The sequence below is a fragment of the Squalius cephalus genome (genome assembly GCF_949319135.1).
Source record: "Squalius cephalus genome assembly, chromosome: 25".
Taxonomy (NCBI): Eukaryota; Metazoa; Chordata; class Actinopteri; order Cypriniformes; family Leuciscidae; genus Squalius; species Squalius cephalus.
The window spans coordinates 5,644,472-5,658,512 of record NC_137146.1 but is presented as its reverse complement, the minus strand read 5'-3'; the positions used below and the strand labels follow the sequence as shown (position 1 = coordinate 5,658,512).

Below are 14,041 nucleotides of genomic sequence, written 5' to 3'. Positions count from 1 at the left end.
TAGTTTGTCTTTTTTGTAATTAGCATTTTTGCAATATATGATTATAGTGTTAATATTTTGAATTGGCTATTTATATATTTTCAGTTTCAATTTTAATTTAAGTTAGTAATTTTATGTGCTTAGGTTTAGTCATTTTTATGATCATGTTTTAGATTTGTATAGCTGTTTTATTTCAGTTTTAGTAATTTGCTAAAATTATTTAAAAATGGCAAAATGCTTGGCTATAAACAAACAAATTTAAGTCTTTCCATCTAATATTTGTATTTTATTTTAGCTTTATTTCAATGACTGAAAACAATAGTTTTATAGTTTTAGTCAACAATAACATCACCATATAAACAGACAAAAGCAGCGCTGATATTACACAGAATCAACAGACAAACAACATGTTAAGAGATGGTTAAATATATTGTTTATTATACTGGATCATTTACATGTCACATCCCTCCATTTTAAAATTGTGATACCTGTACTAGAAATCCCATTGTGGTTTATATAAAACAATACAATAATACATTGTTGCTGAGTGCAGAAAACATGATGGAAGATGATATCTTGCCTTTAGCCACATTGCAATGCACTGTAGTGAAGCTGAAGCTCCCCAAAATGTACTTGGACACTTAAATTACACTTAAAATGTCAGAACTAACATGACTCTTCCAAGCCGTTTTTCAACCAACAGGCCTCAAGGCGATTCACATCAACTATAAACATGATCCACTAAGATTTGAAATATCTTCATTTTGCACAGTATATCCAACTCGATGTGTGCTTGTGCTTTTTTTTATTATTTTTTTTTTTACAAAAAACGCCATTCAGTTTGATATTTTGCATCGGTAAAACATTATTTTGACAGTCCACTTTAGACATTCTACTGACTATAAGTAACTTTGCAACTACATGTCAACTAGCAGTCATTAGAGCATTAGCAGACTGTGTTTAATATCTGCTAACACTTTATTTTGCCGTCAGAAGGATTGGACTCTATAGCAGATTTCATTGGCCAATGAGCGCCCAGAGGCCGTCTGAGTCTGACTGACACAGCAACCAATCACAGTTCATTTAGTTCCGCATCATGTTTAGTGGTGTGAAAATGTAACGTCGATATCCCTACAATATCAGACCGGTGTGTAAAACTCTTAGACGCATATTAAAGAGGCTATGCTGTGTACTTTACATACATCGCATACATTTGAAAATCCAGCGTTTAGATGATCCTTATAAGCGCTCATTGTCACAGTTATAAACATGACAGCTTTCTTTTTCCATGAGGGGGTTTGGCTTCACGGCATCCAGAGAATGTCTAATAAGGGGAGAACTTCCACTCTCAGTAAACTTCCGGCTTCTGAACTGGTTGCAGTTCCACTCTGGTTCCATATGAGGGCGCTCACAGGACGAGTGCAGAATGAATCGAGGTCTATGGCCCCTTAAAATCCACTCAGGATATCATTTTTTGTCTAGTAATTTGAATGTTGTATTCGAAAGGAGATGCAAAGAAATGACACATTGCTGGGTGTTCGATTTTTTTAGAGTCACTTATCGTACACATCGTACGACCAGAGATACTGCTTTACGGCAATCCTTCAGTCACTTTGGTGCTTTCGCGCTCTGCACTTTCTTTTCTCTCTCGAGGCATCGACAACACAGCTGACACAGGTAAACACACGTGCTAGAAGAGTTTTTGTTTTGTTTGTTTCTGGTCCCGCTTCCGATGCCACGATGCCATCAAGCGGTATCTCTGGTTGTAATCAGTCCTTCACTGACCAATCAGCGTTCATTAGCAGAATGCTAGCATGTTATGGGCAACAACAACTCAACCTGTAAGAAATCGAAAGGACATAAGTACTCGTTCATTCAACGTTCGACCTATAACCCATGTTGAACTTGCAAAACCTACAATCAGATCTGAGATTTCTCAATGGCAATCGGGTGAAAGAGACAATTTTAGCCATCTTGCTCCATAGACTCCCATTCATTTTGCACTCATGGTGAGCGCCCCCAGTGGAACTCTGGTGGAACTACAACCAAAATTCGGTACAATAGGACTTATAGGGAGTGGCCAGGCTCTCCGTAGACGGGCTCTGACACAACACACACGTCTCCCGGAAGTCCTGTAGGATTCAATCAATCAGATGACCTCGAACGAGACGTTCAGCCAGCGGCCCGTGGCGTCTTAGGCTGAGACTACACTATAAGTAGCTGTGCAACTACATGTCAACTCGTTCTACATGTTGACATGTAGTTGCAAATGAACGAGTGTTAGTTGACATGTAGTTAGTGGAATGTCTAAAGTGAACTACTGAATAAAGTGGAACCTTTGTATCTAATGCAATGGCATTCAGAAATGTTAAGTGTTGCTTAAGTGTCCAAATACTTTTCTGGGGTATATTTGTACGTGTGTGTATATATATATGGCAGAAAAAGGAAGACACCTATAACTTCTAGGTAGACCCCCAAAACATAAAAGAATCAAATCAAACTGTTTGAGTAATGCATCAAGTTTTCAACTGTATAATGAATATTTCCCAGTGGATGGGGAATCATGATCTATGAGCGGGATTTTTAACGCTCATTATAATTAAAATGAGCGTTTAACTCTTTAAGACGCGTACAGTCTTTGCCACTTAAAATAACGAACTATCTCTCAGAGGAAACAATCTACTGAATGGCTTCACGTGTTGTTTGAATTCATGGGATTGGATGGGAAGAGTAGTGAAGCTTTCATTATGATCATTACACATTAAAATGCATCATTCATAAATCTAAATATTATTCAACAACATCCCATCTCGTCACTGCCTAGTAGACGGAAGTGGAAATAAATAGAGTAACATTAGCGTGTCGGAATAAAACAGCACGAAGAGCAAATTGCTGGTAACTCAGGTAGTACCGAAAGCATCTCGTTCCTTCTGTTTACCTGACAGCTAATAATTAAGACTTGAAGGTAATATACGGTTTTCATTAACACATTATGCATATTATTGCACTTATATATATATACACAAAATATGAACAGAGACAAACATTCTGAATGGTTACACGTTTGAGTACTATCACAGGGCTGAATTCAGTCAAACCGCAGTTAAAGCTTACACGATTATTGTACAAAAAAGTGCCAAAATAGATTAAACCTTGGCCAAACCGACTGGATCTATAACAATTTTTGTGCAATATTAAAATGCTTTCTTTTTGAGATTTGTTTAAGGCGGCTTGATCAAATTAGGCCCACAGTGTTCATACAGGATTCAAGAAAAGCACAGAGGAAAAAATACTCTCTCGGTTTAAATACCCTCACAGTATTTGTACGTTTGAAATCGTTCGAAAAGAAAGGTCATGAAATCTACCAGGATTTTCCACAATGTCAAACAAACAGTGGCTGTGATGTTATTAATAAAACCTGAGTTTTGTTCTGGAAGTGTTGCCTATTTGTACTTGATGACGATATATTGATTCTATTCAGGTGTCACATTGTTTGTTTGTTTGTTTGAAACTATTTAACATGTACATTTTCATGGACTTACACTTCTTTTGGAGTCTATCTGATATATTTCACAGTTTTCCGTCGTGTCCTAAGCCGTCCCGTCGCCTGCGTCATCAACAAGCGAATTCCTCGAAGTTGCCTATAGCCGGGTGACTAGGTAGCACGTTCGGCGCGAATCCGAGACTGTCCGAGTGACTCCGGAGTGTGTCGCATGTGCTCTGCAAGAGAGGGAACGGAAGATTTCGGGGGGTGGGAGTGATACGAGGAGATGAATTCATGTCAGGACGTCCCGACGCATTTATAACAATGGAAATAAACAAACACGGGAGAGAAACGAACAAGGGAATGGAAATAAAACGTGGCAATTAGCAGCAGACAGAACATCAGTGATGCGATGATGAAGAATACATGTCAAATTTGATTTAAAAAAAAAAAAAAAGAATTCATGGATAAAGGATAAAAATGATTCATGGATAATTCAAGGATGCAGTTTTCTTAGTCTTGATAATGGAGCTCTGGAAATCTTGCAGCAAACTTTGCAATCACAACTCAGCAGGATGCATGGAAATAATCATTCCAGTGCAGCTCGTGTGTGTGTGTGTGTGTGTGTGTGTGTAGACCTGTGATGACATCACAAAGAGATGCATCTAGTGATGTTATTGGACACGGGTCTCAAACAATGGAAGCCGTTTTAGCCTTTCAGGCTCAAATTTTGATAAAACTCTAAATAAATCTCTGGATTTACTTTCCCCATTGAATTACAGTTCATTGGCCACTGTTAAATATAATATATAAATATTAATACACAAATATTAACTGCTAAGTTTATCATTTATTTTTATCATAGAAATTTATTATAAATACAATTATTATACTATAAAAATTTGTCTTTCCCTAATTCCTATATTTTTAGGGTAGCAATTACAGCGGTCTTACCACATAATTTAACTGGTTCTTCAGTTTGTACAAGCAAGAAAATAATTAATAAAAGTTCATATTATATTCTTATTTAAGAATAGAATAGAATAGTCATGCTGATGATTACCACAATAATTTAACCGGTTCTTCCGTTTTGTACAAGCAAGAAAATAATTAATTAAAGTTTAGAATAATTTTTATTATAAACAAAATTATTATACATTTTACATTTTAAATTTCTAGACTTTTAAGTTAGCAATTGCAGCTGACATGCTGATTACCACATAATAAATGAACTGCTTCTTCAAAAGCAATAAAATAAAATATAATACATAATATATAAATAATGAAAAGAATAGAATAGAATTTAAATAAAATGAACAATGTGTAGCTTGTATATTTGTTAAAGCCTTCTATTAAATATAAAATCAGTTATTAAATTAGTAATTTATGGGTTGGAGATGAATTATGTGCTTTATTTGAGTTGTAAATGAATTGATTTGTAAATTTAATAAACTTTCAAATGATGTTTATCCAGGTGTGATGTCTGAAATGTTCACTGTAAGAGCATCACTGTGCATAAACTGATGGATGAATTCAAATAATCTGCGATAATCAATAACATATCACAGATGCTAGAGCATCACCTGTACTGAACATGCAAATGTTTAAGAAAAAGACGTTAAGACACAGTAGTAATTCCCCTGGCAAGTAGGCTTATTTTTCATATTTCATAAGCCGAAGCTTGTGGACCGACTTGGAAGGTGTTATTGGGTAATAATAATAGTTCTGTCTTAAATAAAGCAATAAAGCTGCAGCTCTGGGGCTCTCGTCTCCTCTCTGCTTAGCATTTCCTCTATCATCCTAACATTTGCTTTGTTTATGACTATAATATTCAAATTAATTCTTGGATCACAGTCTAATATATTGTGACTACACACAAATTTATTTCATGTGGCTGTGTTAAAAATTCATGCGATGAGCCATATTCAAAGCAAGAGCGATATAAATGGGAACTTTCTCTTATAAGATGTCCTTTTCCATCATATTTCCACCTGGTTTCATCATTCTTCTGTCCTCCAAAACAGCACAAGCTTCCACCAAATGCACATTGCTTATCTAAATCTTGACCTTTCACTTAGACAAACCTTTCAGTATAGCATAGAGCATGTTGCTGATGCCCTGGTGTCATCACTATAGAATAAATAAAATAGAGAATCAAAAAAAGTGGCCAAATTTTTGTCAACAGGAAACATTTCACCAAGAAGAAAATAAACTTTCACCAAGAAAAAACTTGCTAAATACAGTTCTTATCAGTGTATAATCAAACGTACAAGCACTTCCTGTCTCCAGAACATCTCTTTACTAGGCTGGAAACATTCATTCATACAGTTGCGAATGATTTTTAAGGGGCTTTCGCACCGGGTAGTTAAAAGAGCTCAGCTACTAGCCACCAGGACGGCCCCTGAGAACTACAGTTTCCTCTAGGGACATTTTGCTTGTTGCATTCGCACGACAGCGAAGTCATTTAAGCGCGGCATTCAACAATGTCAACAACTCTGTAGTGTAAGTTAAATGCTGGACTTCGGCGTCGGTCCATCTATCGCTGTTTTCCATGTTTGTGGATTAACCCTTGTGTTATGTTGCGGGTCAATTTGACCCGTTTAGATTTTCTAGTTGTTGGAAATACTGGTTAACCTATGTTTTTTTTCTTGATATTTTGTGACTTTTTCTCATTTATCATCATGAACATGCATGCAAAGTTTCAACATGCTGGTGTTTTTTGACATATACAAACAAAATTACTGTTCCTTTCGTGATGTTCGCGGGTCAATTTGACCCACATATTTTAACGCTCTAAGGCAACTGTATGGACCCAAAATAATAACATTTCTTGGTTATATTTTGTTATTTTATTTTTTTACTACCTTATGAAGGTACCTTAGGTACTACCTTATGAAGCTAAAGTGTTTTCCACACTTATTTCAATACAGAAAAATATTTTGTCAGCCACAGATGGTAAAAATTACCTATAATTTTTTTTTTCAAGCTACCTGAAATAATATTAAACCTTTTTTTTTTCTTGATATTTTGTGACTTTTTCACATTTATCATCATGAACATGCATGCAAAGTTTCAACATGCTGGTGTTTTTTTTTTTTTTGACATATACAAACAAAATTACTATTACGTTTGTGATGTTCGCAGGTCAATTTGACCAGCATAGGTAGCTATTCAAAAGCAACTGTACAGACACAAAATAAAAACATTTATTTTATGTATGTCAGGGCATCAACTCCAGTTCTAAAGTGTAAGTGTATCTAAAAGTGCTCTAACCCAAACCAAACACACTTGAAAAAGCTAAATCATGGTGTTCAGAATTAATTGCAAATTACAAATGAAAATCTTTGACAGACACAGATAGTAAAATAAGCTCTCATTTATATATTCAAGATATCTGAAATATATTGAGACTTCGACATAGACAGCAGGAAAAATGAGCTCAGATTAATTGATTAATTGTTCAGTTATGATGTTCTAAGCAAAAAAAAAAAAAAAAAATGTATATGCAAATATATATAAATATAACGTATATTCAAATTTTAAATAGTTTTAAAAAATGGTTAAAAAACATTTTCATTAAATCATATCTTAAGATATATATTTTTTGGAATATTTGACAAATGTTGATATTAAAAGTTTACAGTTTGAACCTGAATCTTTGTTGTTTTTCATAGTGTGATTTTTGAGGAATTGTATTGAATCCAATGCGGGTCAATTTGACCCGGACCATAAGGGGAGTGCACAGAATTCCAACATAACACGAGGGTTAAGTATATGTAAGTTGTGTGTTTACACGACTCTTAAAACATGCCAGGTGCCGGTGTTTTGCATGGCACGCGTTCGGCCAATCAGCGTACACTTACGTCACAGGTAGTTTCTATAGTACTGGGTTAGACCCTACTCTGAAGTAGGAGCTAATTTACAGTAGTCCCCCCAAAAAGGTATTTCTATAACTAAAATATTCCCAGTTCCTGCAATGCCAATGCGCCAAAAAGTGTGTACTTCAGCCGTATGAAAACATTCCTCCGGTGCAAAAGCCCCTATAGATGCCTCAGAAATACGCAGACTTTTACACTAAGGAATCTTAACTCTAATTAGTTAATTAGTCAAAATGTTCTTACGCCATATGAAAGCATTGTGAAAATCAACGCTGTTTTGACAATGCAAAAATCACTGCAAAAATGTTGAATCCGGACAGGAATATGGGCTAGATTCAGATACTTCAAAAATTAAAAATAAGAAGTAAATAATGACAGAATTGTCATTATTGGAGAAACTAAAAAATAATTCACGTGTTTACAAAAGGCCTGTGTCGCTATTTTTTCCCTTTCCTTAAAGTTTTGATGAGGTTTCACATCTGCAACATGATGGTGTGAATGTTTCCATGTCTCAAACGCTGATCAAAGTTACACACCACCATTCAAAAGTTTGGGGTCAGTAAAATATCTTTATATGTTTTATAAAGAAGTCTCTTCTGCTCACCAAGGCTGCATTTATTTGATCAAAATACAGTAAAACAGTAATATTGTGAAATATTATTACAGTTATTTAAAATAACCGTTTTCTATTTGAATATATTTTTAAAATGTAATTTATTTGATGTTTTCAGCATCATTACTCCAGTCTTCAGTGTCACATGATCCTTCAGAAATCATTCTAATATGCTGATTTGCTGCTCAATAAACATTTCTGATTATTATCAATGTTGAAAAAAAAATTTAGTTTTTTCAGGATTCTTTGATGAATAAAAAATTCAAACATACAGCATTTATTTGACATCTTTTGTAACATTATAAATGTCTTTACTGTCACTTTTGTTTCATTTAATACAAATGATTAAAATATGACTACTTATTAAATACATTTAAAAGTATTAAATCTTACCGACCCCAAACTTTTGAATGGTAGTGTAATTAAGACACACATAAATATATATTTTTTTATTTGATTTAAAATGGCATCATTTTGGTGAAAGAGAACAACACATGAACTGTTGGGAGGAAAACAGAAAGAAGAAAAAACTCAAATAAAGGCAAGTGAAAGCTACAGGTGTTGTTTTACCTGAACTTCATCTGCAAAACATCATCTCCATCTTGAAAGCTACAGGGTTTTGAAAAAGGGATCTTAGAATGCGTAACAATGACATTTGTTCATGTCTAGAACTACTGACATTCAATGTCACGAAGGGAAAAGACTCTAAATGGCGTGAATAATGCAAGGATTTTAAAGAAGGACACAATGAAATGCTTCTGCAATATTATTAATGGCGGCGCTACCTGGGGACATGGTTAGGCGTGACACCAGGGCTGGTGGAAATCTCGGGGGAATCCTGGAATAAACATGATGGAAAGAGATGAAGATGAACAAACCCAGGCGGAGGCCAATTCAGCTCAAACTTATTATATGCAAGACTGAAGTTCAATATTTCTCATTCATTATTTGAATATATTTAAATACATTTACTATTATATAAAAAAGAGATATATTTGAAATATTTCACATTTATTTGATTTGAAACTGAATTGACCTTCACCAGATTTATGACAAAATAATACAGTGCTGAAAAAGCAATGGTTCAGTTGTTTAAAAACATGTTGTTTCTCTAAAATATACATTTTACATTTAATCTAACTAACGTTGGATTGTTCAATTTATTTTAACGGATTCTAATAACATCAAAACAATAATGTAAAACAAAACAGCACTAGACATGAACTATGACTTAAAAATCATGTGCATAATTTACTGCAGTAAAAGTTTTGAACTAAACAAAATTTCACTACATTAATTCTGAAGTCTCAAATGTTTGCTAATCATGTAGTGTGGTGTGAGCTTGTTAGCGTATCTTAAAAAGGTACACCATGTAACTTTTTTTGTTCAAAATGAACAATAGAGTCAATACATTATCAATCCTTTTTCCAAAATGTGTATTGTCTTACCTTGATTCACTATGGTGAGCCTATTATAAATTTTTTTGTTTTATTTTAGACCAGTCGGGATGTTTTCGCAGGAAATCGCATGCATACCTCTTCATATACGTAAATAGAGAAAAGTTGCTCCGGCTCCTGTGACGCGTGTCTGGTGTGTGAGTGGCAGAGGTTAGTGTCACAACGAGCGAGAAAGATTGACATGGAGCAGATAAATCTCAAACCTCTGGAGAATCACCCGTATTAAAAGAAACACCGAACAGAGGAGAGTCTGCTGGCAAAAAGAGCTCATAATAAAACAAGAATCAACATTGTCTTGGCTTTTCAGAGATGGTGAGAACTAAGGGATTTGAAATATTGTAAAAGCGACACAGAGATGGTTATTAACCAACAGGTGAGTACGGTATTTTGATGAACAGATAAACTGTCATATGTGACCCTGGACAACAAAACCAGTCTCATGGGTCAATTTTATGAGATTTGCACGTCACCCGAAAGCTGAATAAATAAACTTTCCATTGATGTATGGTTTGTTATGATAGGACAATATTTGGCAGATATATAACTATTTGAAAATAAAAAATCGAAACATTGAGAAAATCGCCTTTAAAGTTGTCCATTTATGTTCGCGATTGTGTTGCATCCACTCACAAAAATAAATGTTTTATATCTTTACGGTAGGAAACTTACAAAATATCTTCATGGAACTTGATCTTTACTTAATATCCTCATGATTTTTGGCAAAAAAGGAAAATCGATCATTTTGACCCATAAAATGTATTGTTGGCTATTGCCACAAATATACCCGTGCGACTTGTGACTGGTTTTGTGATCCAGGGTCACATATTTCCTTGTAAAGAATTCATAATTTTTTTTTATTATGGTTGTACTAGCGCAGTGCTGCCATTTTTTTTTCAAGGAAGTAGCGTGTCTATTAATGGTATAGCTATACTATCTAAACTGGTTATACATCTATAGTAGTGAATGATTTATGAGCAGTAGAATATCCATATTCATCCGCACAGAGCCGAAGCACAACCTCAACAATGTTCTTCCACAAAATGCATGCAGTTTTGTTTTTCAACAGCTAGAGGGCCGAAAGTTACATGGTGTACCTTTAGTGTTTGGTCAGTGATGTCCTGGTGCATGCTGGGAAGGACTCAGAGGGGAAAATGATGGATTGTTTTGTCTGCTATGGTATGATATGGCACAATAATGGTGAATGACGCTGATGTTGTGGTATTTAAATGCCCTGTCATATTGCAGTTTTCTTGAATAAACTGAACAGTTCGGTCATCATTTACTCAACTTCTTCAACAGCTGTCATGTTTGGAACATGACAAAAACACCATCATTTAAAGCGTCCGTATGACTTCTGAAGTCACTGTACAGTAGTGATGTCCGGAGGGGATATTTGTTTTTAATTTCCCTATAATATGAGGGAAGAACAAACTCTAAACTTGGGTAAGGTATTTATCTGACAAAATGATTTGGTAAAAAAGGCAAACTACAGCTATAGGTTTTATTTGATTATTATTGTTATTATACTACTATCTTATTATACTCACAGGAAAAAGCATACATTGACTACAGCATAATCAGTCATTAATATTTCAATGGTTCTCTCATTTTTGCATGTTCATAATTTCTTTGTACGACAGCCTGGCCAAACATTATGTCCACGCTATTTCATTGCATTATCACAAATAAAACAATTGACTCCAAGCACAACTATGCAATACGCTTACAAAATCTTTATCAAATTTTCATAATATTTGAATAAAAGGTGAAGATGTCAGTTTTCTTAGGCCGGACATCACTTTTGGCCACTACTGTAGTAGTATGAAGCACTTTTAGGTGCATTTTTTGTCCTTTTTAACAGCTTGACAGCGTTTGATGATTATTTGCTTTCGCTTTATGGAAAAGAACATGAAAATCCTGCAGAACATCATCTTTTCTGTTCCATGGAAGGGAGAAAGTCATAAATGAGGTGATGAGGGTGAGTAAATGATGACATTTTTGGGTGAACCTTTTTTTTTTTTTATCTTAACATGGAAAAAAGAAACCGACTTCTTGGACGAAATATTATCCTGTGATGGAAGAAACTTGATTTCATCAGTGTTATAATCCAGGACTGGGTCGTGTGGAAACTCTCAAACCAGAATGCCTTAAAAAAATAAAATGAACATGACTTCACTAACAGATCGTAAAAACGAGTCTCACTCTTACTTCTCTGTCTACACTGCACCTTTTATATACTGTAAAATATACAGAAGGTTTGTCACAAGCGAAGGGTGATAGACATACTATTTTCTATTTCTAAAACTTGTCCATTTCTGGTTTTGATATTTGTCCTTATTCAAACATAAACCAATGTCTTTTCTCTTATGTGGAAAGGCCATCTTCATCAATCATTTCCCAGAATTTGAGCCAAAGACAAAAAGCAACTAGATGCATGCAGCATTCGAGAGAAAAATCCAAACAAAAAGAAACACTACAAATATGAACAAAACCAACATGCGCACATTCAGAGCACAGGAAGCACAATTACCAGATTATCACTAGCGCTCCGATGTGGCCGTCTCTTGCGTAGAAAATATCCCAGCACTTTGTCCTTAAAAACCTGCAAAATGAAAAACGGTGCCACATTCATCACATATATTGTCAGCAAATTACTGCTCATTATAAACGGTCCGAATATTATTTGTAATCTTGAGCACATTACGGAAAAAGCACAAATTAGACAAGGAGGAATGCAACGGACCTCATACAGATAATCAAATATCTCCAATATTGTCAAGACACTGGCTCCTATAAACAGACCCATCTGACCACCAATATCACCTGGAAGAATAGAAAAATATAATGAAATATTGAAGCAGAAGGCAACATGGATTGGTAATACAAGTAATGAGGCTGTTATTTTTCATAGTGGTGTAGAATTTGCTCATTTTTCCACACTTACCAAGTAATCCAGCAACTTCATACGCTTTCCTTTGTTCAATTTTCTCGTAGTTCAGAGCCTCAAAAAAGATATCCAGCACCAATATGTTGTCCCTGTAAAATGACACACGTTAAATGGCTAACTGTTCAGGTAAACCTTCCAGGATGTAAATGACAAACATCTCAGTGTGTAACTAACTTCAATTTAAATGTAAACTCACGCAATGTACTGTTCTGTTTTGTTGAACTTCTTGGCAAGATATTTTGCGGAAGCCTTGCTGGGTATTTTCACCATGGACAGCTCTTTACCGTATCGAGTCATGTTGCACGGCGTATCGCAAACGCAGTAATCGTTGTCCTTCTCCACAAGAAAATCTGTCAATTAGTTTTGTTGTTGTTATTATTATTGAAAGGAAAATTAGCACAAGAATATATTTTAATGGCATCATCCTATAGAAGCTGCAAAAGTCTGACATGGTCTTACACATTATTAAATAGAGATAGAAATACATCACACATCAAGGCACACTAATATTATAGTGAAATATTAGATATTTATAGATATAATATTAGGTATATAGATACCTAAAGCTGGATCTGCGCAGTCTTTGTACTGCTCGGGTGTGCAGACGGTGGAGGTGCCTGTGACAGATATCACAACACTTTACAAAATACTTTCTCACTTCTCACTGTTCCAACGGCTAAAAATAATCAAATAAAATAAAACAAAATGTACAATTGAGAATAAAATTCTGTGAGTGTGAATAAGCAAGCGCGGAAAAAGATTTTACATTCATAAATAAATAAATAAAACATTTTAAATAAAAAAAAATAAGCAAGTATGAGGAGTGACTATAAAAAACTAGTCTTTTTTTAAATAAAATTTTTTTATATATATATATATATATATAAAAAACTAGGTACAATTGAGAATACAATTCTGAAGGTGTGAAAAAGCAAGCGTAAGGAAAGATTTTACATTTATAAAATAAAATAAGTAACTAAAAATCTGTAGGTGTGAATAAGTGTGAGGAGTGATTGCATAAAAACATGAGTGATTTGTTCAAAAATAAAAAATAAAAATAAAACTAGGTGAAATTAAGATTAAAATTTGGTAGGTGTGAAAAAGCAAGCAAGAGGAGTTATATTTGCTAAAAAAATAAATTAATAAAATAAAATAAAACGTTACAATTACGAATAAAATTACATAGGTGTGAATAAGCAAACGTGAGGAAAGATTTTACATCTATAAAATATTGAAAATTGAGAATAAAATTCTGTAGGTGTGAATAAGCAAGCACAAGGACTGTATTTTATTATAAACAAAATAATAAAATGTTAAAATGAAATAAAAAATTAAGAAAACTGCATATAAAAATCCATCTCTTAATATGGGCACTGAAATAAAAATGTGCTACTTTTGCATGTAATACATTCAAAATATGAAGATATGGTGAATCTTCTTGCTTTTAATTCTACAGTCTCCGCACCTGGCATGTGCACCATTCTGCAGTTGCAGTTTTCCAGCAGGTAGCGGGTCTCGCAGTCGATGCGACAGGCCGTGATGCTGTATGTGGAGAAGTATTCCGAGTCCATCGGGGTGGATCTGCAGTCGCCCCACGGCGGAGGGAGATACTGGAGCTACAGCAGAAACTTTTATTTATTACTGGCAGGATATAGCTGTTCAATAACAAATCATAACACAATA

The 14,041-nt window shown here is 34.5% G+C and overlaps 1 protein-coding gene across 7 annotated transcripts in view; it reads right to left on the bottom strand.

Moving 5' to 3' along the window:
• Positions 1–391: 391 nt before the first annotated feature.
• Positions 392–14,041, bottom strand: part of asic1c (acid-sensing (proton-gated) ion channel 1c) — a 78,542-nt gene continuing 64,892 nt past the window's right edge. For 2 of the 7 annotated variants that reach the window (XM_079863087.1, XM_079863084.1), the window contains 9 exons: positions 13,824–13,974; positions 12,919–12,975; positions 12,555–12,708; positions 12,356–12,447; positions 12,155–12,234; positions 11,942–12,013; positions 8,740–8,792; positions 8,525–8,563; positions 398–3,699 (listed from right to left, as the gene is read on the bottom strand). In XM_079863087.1, the coding sequence (XP_079719213.1) occupies positions 3,621–3,699; positions 8,525–8,563; positions 8,740–8,792; positions 11,942–12,013; positions 12,155–12,234; positions 12,356–12,447; positions 12,555–12,708; positions 12,919–12,975; positions 13,824–13,974 (777 nt within the window). In that variant the 3' untranslated portion in view covers positions 398–3,620. Of the gene's footprint in view, positions 3,700–4,857; positions 5,594–8,524; positions 8,564–8,739; positions 8,793–11,460; positions 11,558–11,941; positions 12,014–12,154; positions 12,235–12,355; positions 12,448–12,554; positions 12,709–12,918; positions 12,976–13,823; positions 13,975–14,041 lie in introns of those variants that run through there. The other 5 variants (XR_013820171.1, XR_013820172.1, XM_079863085.1 and 2 more) reach the window with 5 other exon arrangements.